A 14,187-nucleotide genomic window follows, 5' to 3' on the forward strand; every position below is an offset into this window, starting at 1 on the left:
AGATTGGCGGCACCGTCTGCCAACGGGGCGCCAGGCGGGTGAAAGGTCAGAGCGCGGCCCCTGGCGCTAGGCCACTCCGCAGGTGGCATGGCGACAGTCGCCGGGGCACTGACTGTGTACCTGTGTGTACCCCCCCCACACACACACACACCCCCCCACCCATCTGAACTTTTGACCTTTGCCCTCCGCAGGGCCGAGGAGGAGGACGAGCACCTGGAGCGAACGCTGGAGCAGAACAAGGGCAAGATGGCCAAGAAAGAGGAGAAGTGTGTCCTTCAATGATTGTCATTTCAACAAAAAACAACCAACCAACAAATGTAGCCGATAAAAGAATTGTATTATTATTATTATGATTATTATTATTATGATTATTATTATTTCATAGTGGCTATCCTAGACATTTGTATCACATTTATTGGAACCCTAATCTGGTTGTTTTGGTCAAACTAACCCAAGAGACTCGGCTGAAGCGGCCCTGCAATGCCTTGCACCAAGTTTATACTGACTGAAACTGTCCCACTTATATACTATATTTTTATTTTTGTTTCTTTGTTTGCTTTACCAAGAACGGTACTTGTATGTAATATAAATATGTATGAGAGATAAAGCAGTGCAGAGGGTTCAAGCAGAGTCTGACTCTGACACGCAGGATATTTGTATCTTAATGATGTTTGAATTTCAACCTGAGATGTTTCTTGGAGACGCACACAGCCAGGTCGGTCTGCTGGAGGTACAGCACAACGTGTTTTATTGGGGGGAATTTTTTTTTTCTCATGTTGAGCAGATGTGGGATTGACGTTTCAGTTGGACTTTAAAAAAAAAAAAAAGAGGAGTCGTTATAATATCAGTCTTTTCAAGCTACGTTCATTACTTGACTGTGTATCTTTTAATTTTGTCACTTCAAAGTTTTTACTTGTAAAATATCTTAAAGGGGAACCCATTACCGTTCATAAATCTTAACTTTCATATTACTTTACTTACTTTTTTTTTTTTTTTTTTTTTTGTCTTGGCTTGAAAGCGGTTTACCAAACATTTCGCAGCTGGTTCAGCTAGAAAGATCATGTTTAAAAAGTCATGTTGTATATTTTCATCACTGCTCTGACCAATAGCTTCCCAAAATCCTCTTTTTTTTTTTCCCGGGATTCATGCAGTCGAAAGCAAAAAAATATATATTATTTATTGCCGTTTGTCCTATACGCTGCTTGTTAAGTGAACTACCATCACAATCATGTGCATTTTGCTCAGCAACTTTGTATTTATTGTATACTGAAGAAGAGAATTATGCTTCCATGTGCATCTCTTAGTTCCACATTTGGTGCAGCTGTCTTTACGTGTGAACATTTATCTGTTTATTTATTCCAGTGTCATAACCCAAGTCTTCAATAAAGTCCCTATGCTTTCATACTCCAGCAGGGAGTGCTTGGTGTATTTTTAGCCCTCTGGAATATAATAGAATAACATTACAGGCCTTTAAGCTGCGAGTAGATTTTATCATGCACATGCCCAGACCATCTGCGCTTTCTATTTTATTACTCTACTCATTCACTCCTAATTTCTCCTAATATTTAACTATGACTTTTAATGTAATTGGTAGCTCCTAGATCATCTTTTCCACGTGCTTTTAAATTGTGCTGCATTTTTACAATTGTTATGGATATTTAAAAAAAAAAAAAAACTATAATTCCAGTATTTTCCCTTTTGTATTTCAATTTTTCCCTATTACCTCCAATCCCAGATGATCCTGGCCATATTCTCGGAAGTTTTCCCACACAACAACCACAACAACAACAACAACAACAAACCAGAAAAGTTATTGAAATGCCAGCTCGCCTTTGGCTGCAGCTGAGCACGAGTGGCCCCTATCACTGCCTCCACCGCTGAGCCTTGTGTTTAGCAATGCTTATTATTCGGCGCTCTGTTCAATTCCCCTGCGATTTATGCGTGTTTATAAATTAAAATTGGCGTTCGGGTTTTGTTTGAGGTCGGTGCTGAGCAGGTTCCTCCGAGGAAGATTAGAGAAATCACTTTGTACCGAGCAGATGTTTTCCCTCGGCCGCTTTTTTACGCGCTGGAAACGGGGGGCAGGAGCTGGAGAGGCTCGGTCACCCGCAGCCAGGGATGGAGTGGGAAATAAATAATAATAATTTTAAAAAAAAAGGTGTGTAAACTATATGACCTCCAGGCGGTGATCATTATAAGGAAAACCACCAATACAAATCAATTATATTTATATATCAGGAAAGCCTTAATTTGTTTTCTCCCCCTTAAACGACACTTTCTTCCATATAACTTCCATTAATTTGCTACTTAACCTGAAGTTTACTGTGAATTTACCTCCTAAAGATTTATGCCAGACTAAAATAAGGAGGATAAACTCCTTCCCACCAAATAAAAAGGTGTGTAAACACTAAACAGAGTGTAGGTGGGTGAACCCTCACTCCATCCCTGCAGGCAGCCTCCCATCCCCGATTAAATAAGGAAAATCGGTTTTGACAGCAGTCGTCCTCCCTGGCCTTTCTAATACTTTCACATTAATTTGCTGATCGCTTCTTCTCTGCTTGGGACCGAACTGTACGTCCACATTACGCATATGACTTCCCCTAAGGCGCTTTTGTTTTACTTTGTATTGTGCCGCGTTTATCACGGCTGGCTGTAATCTGGAGAATAAAGCGGGACACGAACCGCTTCTGCCCGGTGAAGGAAGTGTGTGCTCGCTGCCGTCAGAAGGCTGCAGCCCGGTGTGCTGAGATCTGCATGATGTGAATGATGGGCCGAAAGCACCGAGAGCAAATTATTCCCAGCACTTATCTCGTCCAGATGGATTCACACACGTCCTTTTATTTGTTTAGACATTCCCTGTATTGTTTTGAAGCCTGGCTGATTTTATCCCGGAAGAATTCTTCATGCGCAAAACATGCTTTAAACTTTAAACTCCTAAATTCGGCTGTAAAATTTTTTAGCGTTTGCCCTAGTTAATTATTATCACGTCAGTAAACTAATATGTTAAATTCACTCAAGTTATTTCCCCTTATGGCCACTGAGCTACAGTTTATTTTGAGGCCTAATTGCCACCATGAAAGAAATCAATTCAGCTGATGAATGAGAATACAACTATTTAACATATTCTATTTAGATTCAGATTTTTTGAAAGACAGAAGAAGAAACAAAATGACAAAAAAAACAATGCTGTCTTACCTCGGCAGCATCACCCGGGTCGTTTTAACGGTCCTGGGCTGCAGATGGAGTGAAAACCATACAGAGTCTATAGTCTATTTTACAGTGAATACGAGCGACGCGCTGCGTAAAAGCCTCGGTGCCTCGGTGCCTCGGTGTGCTGCTGAGGATCCTTCAGCTGAATGGATTATCTCCTGAGCTTTGAAGTCTGCTGGCCTCACCTCGCAGGTGCCGCGCGCCGCTCGGCCTCTGAATATCCTCCCCGCGTCCAAAAAACTGCACCTAAGGGAGCCCGGTCTCCGCGGCGCCGGGCTCCTATAATATTGTGTTTTATGCATCATCGTTTTAATAAGCACCGACAACATCCCCGCAGATCCCCGCTCCAATCCTGCCGGCTGAAGGGACAAAACTTTTCCCCCTCCTCTCCTCGCTTCCTAATCCCAGGCTTTACCAGCTCAGCATTAAGAAAATTCGACTGCAATTTGGGATTAGACAAAATACTCTTATTACAAAAGGTTGGTGCAACTTGATAACTTGATACTTGTTCGGGGGTTTATCTCGGGGTCTTACTCACATCAGGAGCAAAAAAAAAAAAACAAGAAATCTGGGGGAAATGTCAGAATAACCCGTCTCTTTTGTGTTGTGAGGGCCATATTTGTTGAATGGCCTTTTTGCATAATTTAACGGAGGCTAGATGGTGTGAGTGTGTGAGAGAGTGTGTGTGTGTGGAGAGGAGGGGTGATGGTATTTCGGTCAGGCCCTCCACGGGCCCTCTGACTGCCTAGACTTTATAGTTAGGAAATAACACTGTGGGTAAACTCTCTGACCTGCAGCCGGTGATAATCAGCACGAGGCCAAAAACCAAAATCAATTATCAGAAAAGCATTAATTTATAATTCTAACCCTTACAAGCCCCATATCCTCATACAGCTTCAGTCAATTTGATGCCACTTACTGTGATGTACACTCCGATTTTCACATCAGATTTAGCTTCTGTACGCATTAAAAGGTGGATAGGCTGTATTCTGCAAATATTAAGGTGCGTTTACGTGCTTTCAGGCAGGTTTAGGTGCGTTTAGGTGCGTTCAGTAACATCCTGGTCGTGGTCACATCACTGCAGGCCTCCGCTGGCTTTCACACAACCTCCAAAATAACTTTGTTCCCTTTTGCTCCGCCGACTATTGATGTCTAAGTTTCTCTGTCTGAGTGCTCTCGTCGATGACTTTAAAGTCCCATAGGCCTCCACTTTGATTGCCCCCCCAACACACACACACACACACACACACACACACACACACACACACACACACACATAAGTAAAAATGTAATTTCCATTCCTGTGGTGGAGTGTCTCTCTCTCTCTCTCTCTCTCTCTCTCTCTCTCTCTCTCTCTCTCTCTCTCTCTCTCTCTCTCTCTCTCTCTCTCTCTCTCTCTCTCTCTCTTTGAACATTAGCTCGCTTTCAGCTCAGGCCTCAATTAGAAGGAGTTGATTTTTGCTGCAGATCCACAAAGGAGCGGAGCCGGGCCGAGCCGGGCCGCGCTAAGCCCCAACACGACCAACACGACCCTCAGAGGCAAGAAGTGAGGTTTGTTGTGTGGGAGGTAAAATAAAATAATTTAAAAAAAGCACTTGGTTTGATTCAGTGACCGCAGTTTTTGGTTCATCCCATGTGCTGATTTCATTTCTTTTTTCTTGTTTTTTTTCCTTCTTCTTCTGTGGATTCTTTTCACATTTCCTCCCAGTGAGTTGGAGGTCTATCCCTATTAAACTTTACGTCAACCATTCTCAAATGTAATTCTAAGTGGGGATTAGACCTCATTAATATTCATGAGACTGGTGTGTGTTGTGTGTGTTGTGTGTGTGTGTGTGTGTGTGTGTATGTGTGTGTGGAGGGGAGGGGGGGGGGGGTCACAATAAAAATTAAAATGGATAAATTTAACTTTCTTATCCTTTTATTTGTCGCGTTCACTTTGTGGTAGCCTAGATATTCACAAATATCTGAGTGCAATGTTAGAGGCAAGAAATTTCGCAGCAGAAATAATAGTAATAATAATAATATTAATAGTAATAATAACAGACGGTGACGCTTCCCAGCCTTTCAAGAATTAGTGTTTTCTGTTGTTTAACCGCGTGCGCAAACGAAACCCCTTCAACAGCCTGGAAATCCTTTCAAACCTCAACGAACCCATTTTGCTTGATTTTTTTTCTTTTTCATTCTAAAAAAATATTTGTCTCATTTATGATTTTTAAATGCTTTATCTCATTAAACTACTGATTTGTCGTTTTAGAGAAAATGATACGAGACGTGTGCAGATAAGGCGCGTTTTATAGAAGCAAGAAAAACTCGTAGATCTGAGAAGAAAATATGTTAGTTGATTTATTTTAGATGCTGCAGATTCTGGAAAAGTCCGCAGATTCAGTCAAGTGTTACAGCTGAATGTTTCTCCTTCTGCTCGGCTTTAAAGCCTAAATATCCGTCCACTGATGCTGTTTGGCTGCCAGCTGCATGGAAATAAAATAATAAATTCCTAAATTAAAATGTGAATGTCTTCTGTTTTCAGTATAGAAGGGTAATTCCTCGCGCAAACCTCCGTGCGCAGTTTGGCGCACAGCGGAGCGGGCCTGCACACTTTGAAGCACTTTTCCTGCAGGCCTGCGAAACATTTCCATCTTTTTAAAATCTCTCCGTGGCTCGTCTGGTCTCGGGACCGGGACCGGGGCCGGGAGGGGGGAGGGGGGGGGGGGGGGATGTAGGATGGTGGGAGGGGCTTCCCCGGCTGCTTCTGCGCACCCGTTGGCTCCCCGCGCCGTCCGTCAGCCGCAAGACGCGCGCTGATTGGCTGGAGGAGGCGGATCCGCAGGTGTCCTCCGCTCATAGAGGCGCAGGGCGGAGAGAAGGTGATCAATCTCCATCCGTCTCCATTAGAAATCACCTTAACACTCTGACAGACAACGACAAGCCCCCCGAAAGCAAATGAGTTTGATTTATTTGGCTGTAAAAACACCCGGAAACGGACCGAGGACGCCGTGACGCCCGTGTGGTTTTAACTTGGCTGCTGTGTTTTTCTCCGTAATGCTGCTCGGTTTTCTGACTATTTGTTTTTGAGCGAGTCGGCTGCTTGAGTTTTGTGCCCTGCAGACTTCCTCCTGCTGGATAATTTTACTGCTGCTGCCTCTTGTCTCCCGCAGCTCGGGGAAAGGGAAGGAGAGGAACAAGGTGAGGCTGCTTTCTCTTTCTTTTTCTCCACAATTTCGTGCAGATTCTCCTGTTTTTTGTGCGCATTTTACTCCGACCTGCTGTTGGAAAGAGGCGCAGCAAAAATATGCAGAATTAACACAACTAGTTAAAGTGTAAAGGCGATGGGAAAGTCACTTTTCCAGACGTTAACTCGTATTTCAAAAGTCTTTTCCAAGTGCGATGTGTGTGATTTCAATTTACGCCGCTGAGATATTATTCAGTGGAAATATCAATTAATGCGCACGGACGAGGACTTCGACTTGAATTGGATAAATTGAGTCAACTTCCTCCAATGTAGATAATTTTCATATTTCTATTCCAATTCATTCGAGCGATTTTTTTGAGTGCAATTGGCCATTAAAACGTTTCAACCACTTAGTAGATAATTGGAGAGGCGTGTTTTGGTTTTTGTTAATTTATTTTGCTGATAAGAGCCCTTCTGAAACGCTCTCTCCCCGGAGGTCTAATCTAAATTCTAATTGAGTTCATTTGCACCGAGATCTCGTCTTTTTCACATCGGCCTTGCAGGGCTGCAAGTGCAGTTTTAAAGCCGCTGGAATACACAGAAAAGCCGAGTTAGCTCTGTTTGGTTTGTTTTTACGCAGCGAGAGGTCAGATAGAAGAATCTCCTCTAAAAGAATCTCCACTTCTGATTCACCAAGTTAATTTCCATGTTGTAACTAGTCGGTTTTTGTTTTGATATTTCTTAACCGATAAGTAAAAGTATTTTATTTTAATAGTCAGTGTCAGTGTTTGTTTTTTCTACTTAAAAATTAAAAAAAAAACATTCTGGACTTCTCAAACTTTCAAACCTCCACCATGCTTAACATAGTCAAACTTTTTTCCTGCTGTAAATACAGATTTCAGCAGATTAGTTGTGTTTACAGAGGATACTGTACTGCTGGATTAACATAAACTTCTATTTTATTTTGTTTTTGAGTTACAGAGGCAGCAGCCGCCTCAGGAGACGTGCGTTTAATTTTTTGGCCTTAAATGAGGCTTTATGTAACTCCGTGCACCAGATGTGTAAAAGAAACAAATGTTATTTAGTCTTTATTTGTCATAAATATATAATCTTTTCTGCCAGGGAGAGAAATGGCATTTATACTTGTGCTTTGCAAAACATATCCGTTTTACAAGTAATGTAATCTCCTATTGATTGTTTTCCCTAAAATAAGTGGGAAAAAAATCTGCCAACCAGGTGAGATAATCTCGTCTGTTTTCAATGTAGTTTTGTCCTTTTTTTTCGAAAGCAGTGACAATACCTGGAAATAAAGCAGATCACTCCACCAGTATCAAGATATTACTTTTATTGATTTAAGAAAATGCTTGAAATAGGTCGATTTGTTTTGGTAACAGGAGAAGTTAACTCTCCTCCTCGGCAGATGTTTCTCTGGTTTTACGAAGACTCAGATTTCCAGTCGGTATCAGACTAAATTAATTGCTAAGGTGGATTTATTTTTTCCAGTCTGGCCTTCAGTTATTTCAGCCGTGGACTGAGAATCCACAAGAGGCTCGTTGTGGTAAAAATATACACACAGTCAAGTTTAACAGAAAAAAAAGTTCTGAACACAGACTTCAGACAGCCGGGACAGAGATTTATAGAGTCTGAAATCAAATCCATGAACAGTTTATTTTGTAACATTTGTCCCTGCAGGCTGCAGGCAGACAGCAGCAGGCCTTCTGTTCCCACACACCCAACACCGACATGTGTTTTATGACGAGGTTTCAACTTTCATTTTCCAGCATGGACAAAGATGCAACACTATTGTGGCAAAACAATTATTGATCCACAAGTGGCCAACAATGACGATCCTTGGATTTTTTTTATTTTTTTTTATTTTCAGTTGCGCACACAATTTTAATTTGACGTCTCATTTAAACCCCGTTAGAGTATTTTGCTTTTTAACATTATTAAAAGTGACAAAACAGGCACTTTAGGGGAGGAAGTGTGAGGATTTTTTTTCCCTTTTCATTGATTATTGATCTTTGCATTCAGACCTTTTAAAACTGTGTATTACATAATGGAGGGTCAGCAGATTATTTTGTTTTAATTATTAATTATAGAATCAAATAGGTGCATTTTGATCAAACTGTTTCTAATGTAAAATGGGTAAAGTTCAGTCAGTTTGTAACAATTATGATATTTCCAACGCGTTATGGAAAATACAGTGTGAATTAGACAAAGTGCGTGTGTGTGATCAGTAAACTATAGAAAATATTCCACAGAGGGGAACTAATGTGGGAAATAAAAACAACAATTATGGCATTATGTCAAAAGAAAAAATATATTTTCATAATATATATATTAAAAATCCTTACAGAACTCTATCTGCATATAACTTGCATCAGTCTGATCCTGCTTCCTATGATTTATAGTTACTGCGTTATGAAAACTTGTCGACCTAAAAAGGGGGATAAACTGTTATGCAAATGAAAAGGTGGTAAAGTCAGTTCAGTTGTCTCCTCTGCTTCCCTGCAGCTCCGAGGTGGAGCGAGAAAAAACGTCTGAATCCAAGAAAAAACAAAAACAAAACGCCAAAGCCTAATTGGATGTGCAACTTCCAGAGCCTGTTTGGTTTTTAGCAGCCGTATGAAGACACGACAGGTCGATCCCAGAGCGGCCGCTTCACCCCGCTCATCCCCAACCGAAATCACCGTCATATTCCTATAGGGCTTTATACAGTGCGGCTGTGGTTCTGAATAGTGAGTTTATATATATATATCGGCCTTATCGTACTTTATGGTATTTTTATATCCTTTAGTGCCACTAAAATTATTCAGTAGGGATTTATAGTTTTGCTGTGATATTTGTAAAATATCATAAAATAAATAGGATTATTGTAGTTCTTTAATGTTATTGGGAACAAAATTAACCCACCGATCTTAACTTATCCCGCGGTTTTTTCCTCTTAGTTTCTGCAGAATGTCTCAGTTTTGATAAATAGGGAAAATATTTGAAAAGTTTAGTTCCAAAATGAAATTTCCATCGTTTGAGGGGGGAAAAAGACCCACTCTCCCATACTGACTGCTGGCATTAAAGTTAAGCCCATTATGGGTTAGTGTTAAAGTTAGGAGTCACCTGAAGACATTAGCTTATAAAACAGGCTGGTTCATTAGTCATTTATGTTTCTGAAGTATTCCCTTGATGAATTTAAGGTAGCAGATTTTTTCCAAAACTTATTATGAAGGCCTAGCGTTTTGGATTAAACCCTTAATTTGATCTAATTTGTTTAGCCTATTTATTGTGTATTTGTTTATTTATTTTTCTCCCCTCCGTGTGTTGGCAGTGACTTACATCGGCCCCCTCTCCCGTCAAGCTGCAGCATCGGGGGAAACCGAACCACTGGCCTGATCTGGGGGGAGCGGTGACCGCCTGTAGCATGATGTCCTACCTCAAACAGCCCCCCTACGGCATGAACGGCCTGGGGCTCAGCGGCGCTGCCATGGACCTGCTGCACCCCTCAGTGGGCTACCCAGGTAGGCTTCCTCCTGCCACACACACACACACACACACACACACACACACACCTCTGCGGAGGGATGGGTAACCTTTTTAGGATGAATGCATCACCAGGAGAGAGGCTATACACCCAGTTTGTGCCAGTAAGCAGTGATGTGGTGGGAAATAACAATGTGGGCAGAACGACCACCAAAATCAATTATATTTTCAGAAAATAATTTTCCCCCAATCAACACTTAACTTGAAACAGTTTGTTACTGCTTACTATGATCTATACCATTAATTTATATTATAAAATTCACCGTGCACATCCAGGTGTGTAAACTGATTTGAATTGGGTTGATCTACTAAATCCCTGCTAATAATAACCATTCGCCTCTCAGCAATGAGGAGTTAGTCGGTGCAGTATTTTTAGGCTTGTTTTAAAAAGGAACATCAAATAGTTGAGAATGGTGCTCTTTATCAATATGATCAATAAAAAAAAAGATGAAAATGTATTGATCCCCATGGGGAAATTAGGTCGTTGCAGCAGTAAAAGTGGGATTAAATGGGATTAAGCAGGGGAAAAGAAAAAAATATATATATCCTAGGCATCGACTAAGGCAGGTCAGAGGTGTAAATAGAAGCATTTATTGGGCTACCTTACCTGCAAACATATATTTGAAATATAATATTTAGATAAAGAAAATCGTTTCCATTGTAAATTGTTATTCTGATCCTAGACTATTTAAGAACCAAGTGTGATTTACAGATTACACCTTTGTTAGGCCTTTTTTTTTTTTTTTTTACCTAATATTAATATAAAACACTTTGTGAGACTGCACTAACACACAAACTAAGCAGAAACACGGCCTGTTGAAAAAAAAAGAAAATATATTGACTAACGTTACACTTTCTTCTTCTTTGCAGCGACGCCCAGGAAGCAGCGTCGGGAGCGGACAACCTTCACGCGCTCCCAGCTCGACATCCTCGAGGCTCTGTTCGCCAAAACTCGTTATCCGGATATTTTCATGCGGGAGGAGGTCGCGCTGAAAATCAACCTGCCGGAGTCCAGAGTCCAGGTACAAACCTGCCTTTCCCTCCGCATCACTTCAGAATGGAAAACTCCCTGTAGCCCATTTAATATCGTTCGGCACCAAAACGTCCATATACTGAAGACTGACGAGGAGTTATCTGCTTAATGTGACGAATTAGGCCTGTTAGACGTTGGCCTCGTTAGATCAACCGTTTAGACTTATTTCTATTTATTTATTTATTTTCTGTCTGACAAGTTGCTTGATCTTGGCCCTCTATTACAATGCTGAAAACTTAAAGTTAGGCTACCGTAACCTAGCCTGTAGCAAATGCCCATAGGCCTGCGTTGCCAAAACCGGTTAACGGCCATGTTTGCATCCAAAACGTTGTAAGCTAATGTTAGTTGTGGCGACGAGCAGTTTTGGGCCCGTTACTCCAAAAAGTAATCTATGTACTCGTTACTCATTTCAAAAGTAGTGCTATTACTTTCCTAATTACTCACTGGGATAGGTAATTCGTTACACTACTCCGTACATTTTCCGTTACGCCCCAAATCGTCGGTTGGCGTCCTCTGCTACATAACAAACATCGCGATAACTCATGTTTCTTCTCGCTTCTCCGGTGAATGAGTAGGGAGGCAAAATAGCTTGACGTCCAATGTTGTGAATGATAAAAACAAAGTATAAGGAATATTTCCACCCTGCTCTTTCTCGTCTGAACGAAAGGGGCGATGAAGAAAACAGATGGGGGATAATGATTGTTTTTGGATAATTCTACCTCAGTCAGTAGTTAGCCTAAGTTATAGATGGATAAGGATGTTAACGAAAGTATCGATGCATTTTTAATTGGTAATGTTATGACTGAAACTGAAATGGTAATTCGTTACACTAGTAGTTACTGGGCTATTACTGTAATGCGTTACCAGCCCACACTGGTGACGAGGGGTTTTGCCGCAGGATGGGAATGATGCGTTCAAGTGTCGTGGGTATTTACATAATCTCCCCCTTCCCCTCCGTTTCCGGGATAGGTCACGTCAGTAGTAAACTGGCATTCGTCAGTCAGTCAAACCTCATTGGTGGAGCAGTTTACCCGTTGGCCATCTTCCATTTTAGTATTGATTAGTATTTAGCAGGCATCCAGTAGACTTGATAAGTTGTAAACATTGATGTAAACTGATAGAAATAAATATTAAGTGACTAATTCATAGGGATATCAGATCATGTCTATTGAAAAAACCCTTTTTCAGCTGAATCAGTTGATGAATTCATTACTATTTCATATAATGTAACTGAACCCTGTGTAATATGATCTGGAATATGTGAGCCAGCGAAGAGGCCAGAACTGTCCCAGCGAACACGACGCAAACGACTCGCTGGCGTACGGCGATGTCGAACAAATACTACTCTTGAGAGGCATTAGGGGAAAACCAAGGCAAGCCTCTCTCACAATTTGAGTTATTCTCAGAATGTGTGTGTGAAACAAAACGCTCTACATGATCCTACCCTCTCGGTGCTCTAGAGTTACCCTACTGTGCAGCGAAACCCAATAGCCTGTTATCTTAGAGCCGTCTACCAGGTATGAAATTGGACCCCTGGCTGGTCCGAGCCAAGGGGCCTGGGTGGAAATGAACCTTGATGGCTAATAACCCCCAATTTTCCTCCATAATGTACTCCCAACATGCCCTGCGAGTACCCTTTTTAGAAAACGCTGAGGTTGTTTGCGTGCATGGTTGCTAATTCCTGGCCGGTTTGCTCGGTTGTAGGTGTGGTTCAAGAACCGGAGGGCCAAGTGCCGCCAGCAGCAGCAGAGCGGCAGCAGTGCCAAAGCCAGGCCGGCCAAGAAGAAGTCTTCCCCGGCCAGGGAGAGCACGGGGTCGGAGAGCAGCGGCCAGTTCACGCCCCCTGCCGTCTCCAGCACCGGCTCCTCTTCGTCCTCGTCCTCCTCCACCAACCACACGGGGCCGGCGGCCCTCAGCAGCACCTCTACCTCCATCAGCACCGTCTCCTCCATCTGGAGCCCCGCCATCTCCCCCGGCAACGCCCCGGCGCCGGCCGCGGCCCCGCTGCCCGAGCCCGGACCCCCGTCCAACGCCTCCTGTATGCAGCGTTCGGTGTCCGGCTCGGCCGCCGCCGCCGCCGCCGCCTCCTACCCCATGTCCTACAACCAGACGCCGGGCTACAGCCAGGGCTACCCCGCCCCCTCCAGCTCCTACTTCAGCGGCGTGGACTGCGGCTCCTACCTGGCCCCCATGCACTCCCACCACCACCCCCACCAGCTCAGCCCCATGACGGCCTCCTCCATGTCGGGCCACCCGCACCACCACATCAGCCAGTCGTCGGGCCACCACCACCATCACCACCACCACCAGGCCTACGGCGGCTCCGGCCTGGCCTTCAACTCCTCCGACTGCCTGGATTACAAAGAGCAGACTGCAGCCTCCTCTTGGAAGCTCAACTTTAACACCACAGACTGCTTGGACTACAAAGACCAGGCCTCCTGGAGGTTCCAAGTCTTGTGATCAGGCTGTTTTTTGTTTTTTGTTTTTTTTTTCTTCTTGCTTCTCTGCTCCCCCTTTTTCGTTTTCCACATTAGTGTATTTGCTTGTTTTTAAAGACAAAAAAAGAGTTTATGAACCATAAAGTGACAAGATAGCAGCAGGAGCGCTCAGCAATTGGACTTTTTTTTTTCTTTTCCCCCCCTCACATCTTCCAAAAAAAAAAAGAGAGAAAAAGAAAAGAAAAGCGAAACAGTCCCTCAAGTCCCATGAAGAGAGAACATGAAACCTTGATCAGGAGCAGCAGTGGGCCGCTTGGTTCGCTGATGCTGAGGATGAAGAATGGTTTTTAAAGATGGCCCCCCCTTCTTGGATGACCTTAAGAAGACTAGACTGTTTTTCAAAAATGTTTCAACCAAACTCCTTCGACCACCAGCTCTCTGGCTCTCTGGATGGGAGGAATATTTCCCTCTGCGCCTACAGGAACTGCCTGCAGTGCCCTCTTTACCTCCGACCCAATCAAACCCTGTATAGTTTTTATTTCTGAAATTTGTTATTTTAGGACGACAGAGATTTTAGTCAGCTACGTCAAGGAGCTGAAATATGTAAATATGTATTTGGGTCAGTTACAATGACCATGTTTAGTTGGTGTTTCTGAATTTGAAATTGTTTATTACCACTTTGGGGGGGGGCGGGGGGGAGAAAAAACAAACCTGTATGTAAATCTTTCCAAATATTCCAAAGAGAACGAATTGGCCATAAAGCTCAGTTTTTATATACATTGTTTTACTCAGAAAAAAAA

At 42.8% G+C, this 14,187-nt stretch overlaps 2 protein-coding genes across 5 annotated transcripts in view; both read left to right on the forward strand.

The window, feature by feature from the left end:
- The window catches only part of ehbp1 (EH domain binding protein 1), a 171,882-nt gene extending 170,959 nt beyond the window's left edge, over window positions 1–923 (forward strand). For both annotated transcript variants that reach the window (XM_071897739.2, XM_078288580.1), the window contains exon 24: window positions 192–923. In XM_071897739.2, the coding sequence (XP_071753840.2) occupies window positions 192–282 (91 nt within the window). In that variant the 3' untranslated portion in view covers window positions 283–923. The remainder of the gene's footprint in view (window positions 1–191) is intronic.
- An 8,874-nt stretch (window positions 924–9,797) lies between these two features.
- otx1 (orthodenticle homeobox 1) lies at window positions 9,798–13,409 on the forward strand. 3 transcript variants are annotated; one of them, XM_071905317.1, is made up of 5 exons: window positions 9,798–9,908; window positions 10,468–10,483; window positions 10,787–10,938; window positions 12,654–12,890; window positions 12,963–13,409. In XM_071905317.1, exons 1-5 carry the CDS (start codon window positions 9,798–9,800, stop codon window positions 13,407–13,409), a joined length of 963 nt encoding a protein of 320 aa, XP_071761418.1. The 3 variants fall into 3 exon arrangements, with proteins under 3 accessions (XP_071761418.1, XP_071761417.1, XP_071761416.1); XM_071905316.1 differs by lacking the exon at window positions 10,468–10,483 and having other exon boundaries at window positions 9,798–9,894; XM_071905315.1 differs by lacking the exon at window positions 10,468–10,483 and having other exon boundaries at window positions 9,798–9,894; window positions 12,654–13,409.
- The last annotated feature ends 778 nt before the right edge of the window (window positions 13,410–14,187 follow it).

The sequence above is a fragment of the Centroberyx gerrardi genome, chromosome 15 (genome assembly GCF_048128805.1).
Source record: "Centroberyx gerrardi isolate f3 chromosome 15, fCenGer3.hap1.cur.20231027, whole genome shotgun sequence".
NCBI lineage: Eukaryota > Metazoa > Chordata > Actinopteri > Beryciformes > Berycidae > Centroberyx > Centroberyx gerrardi.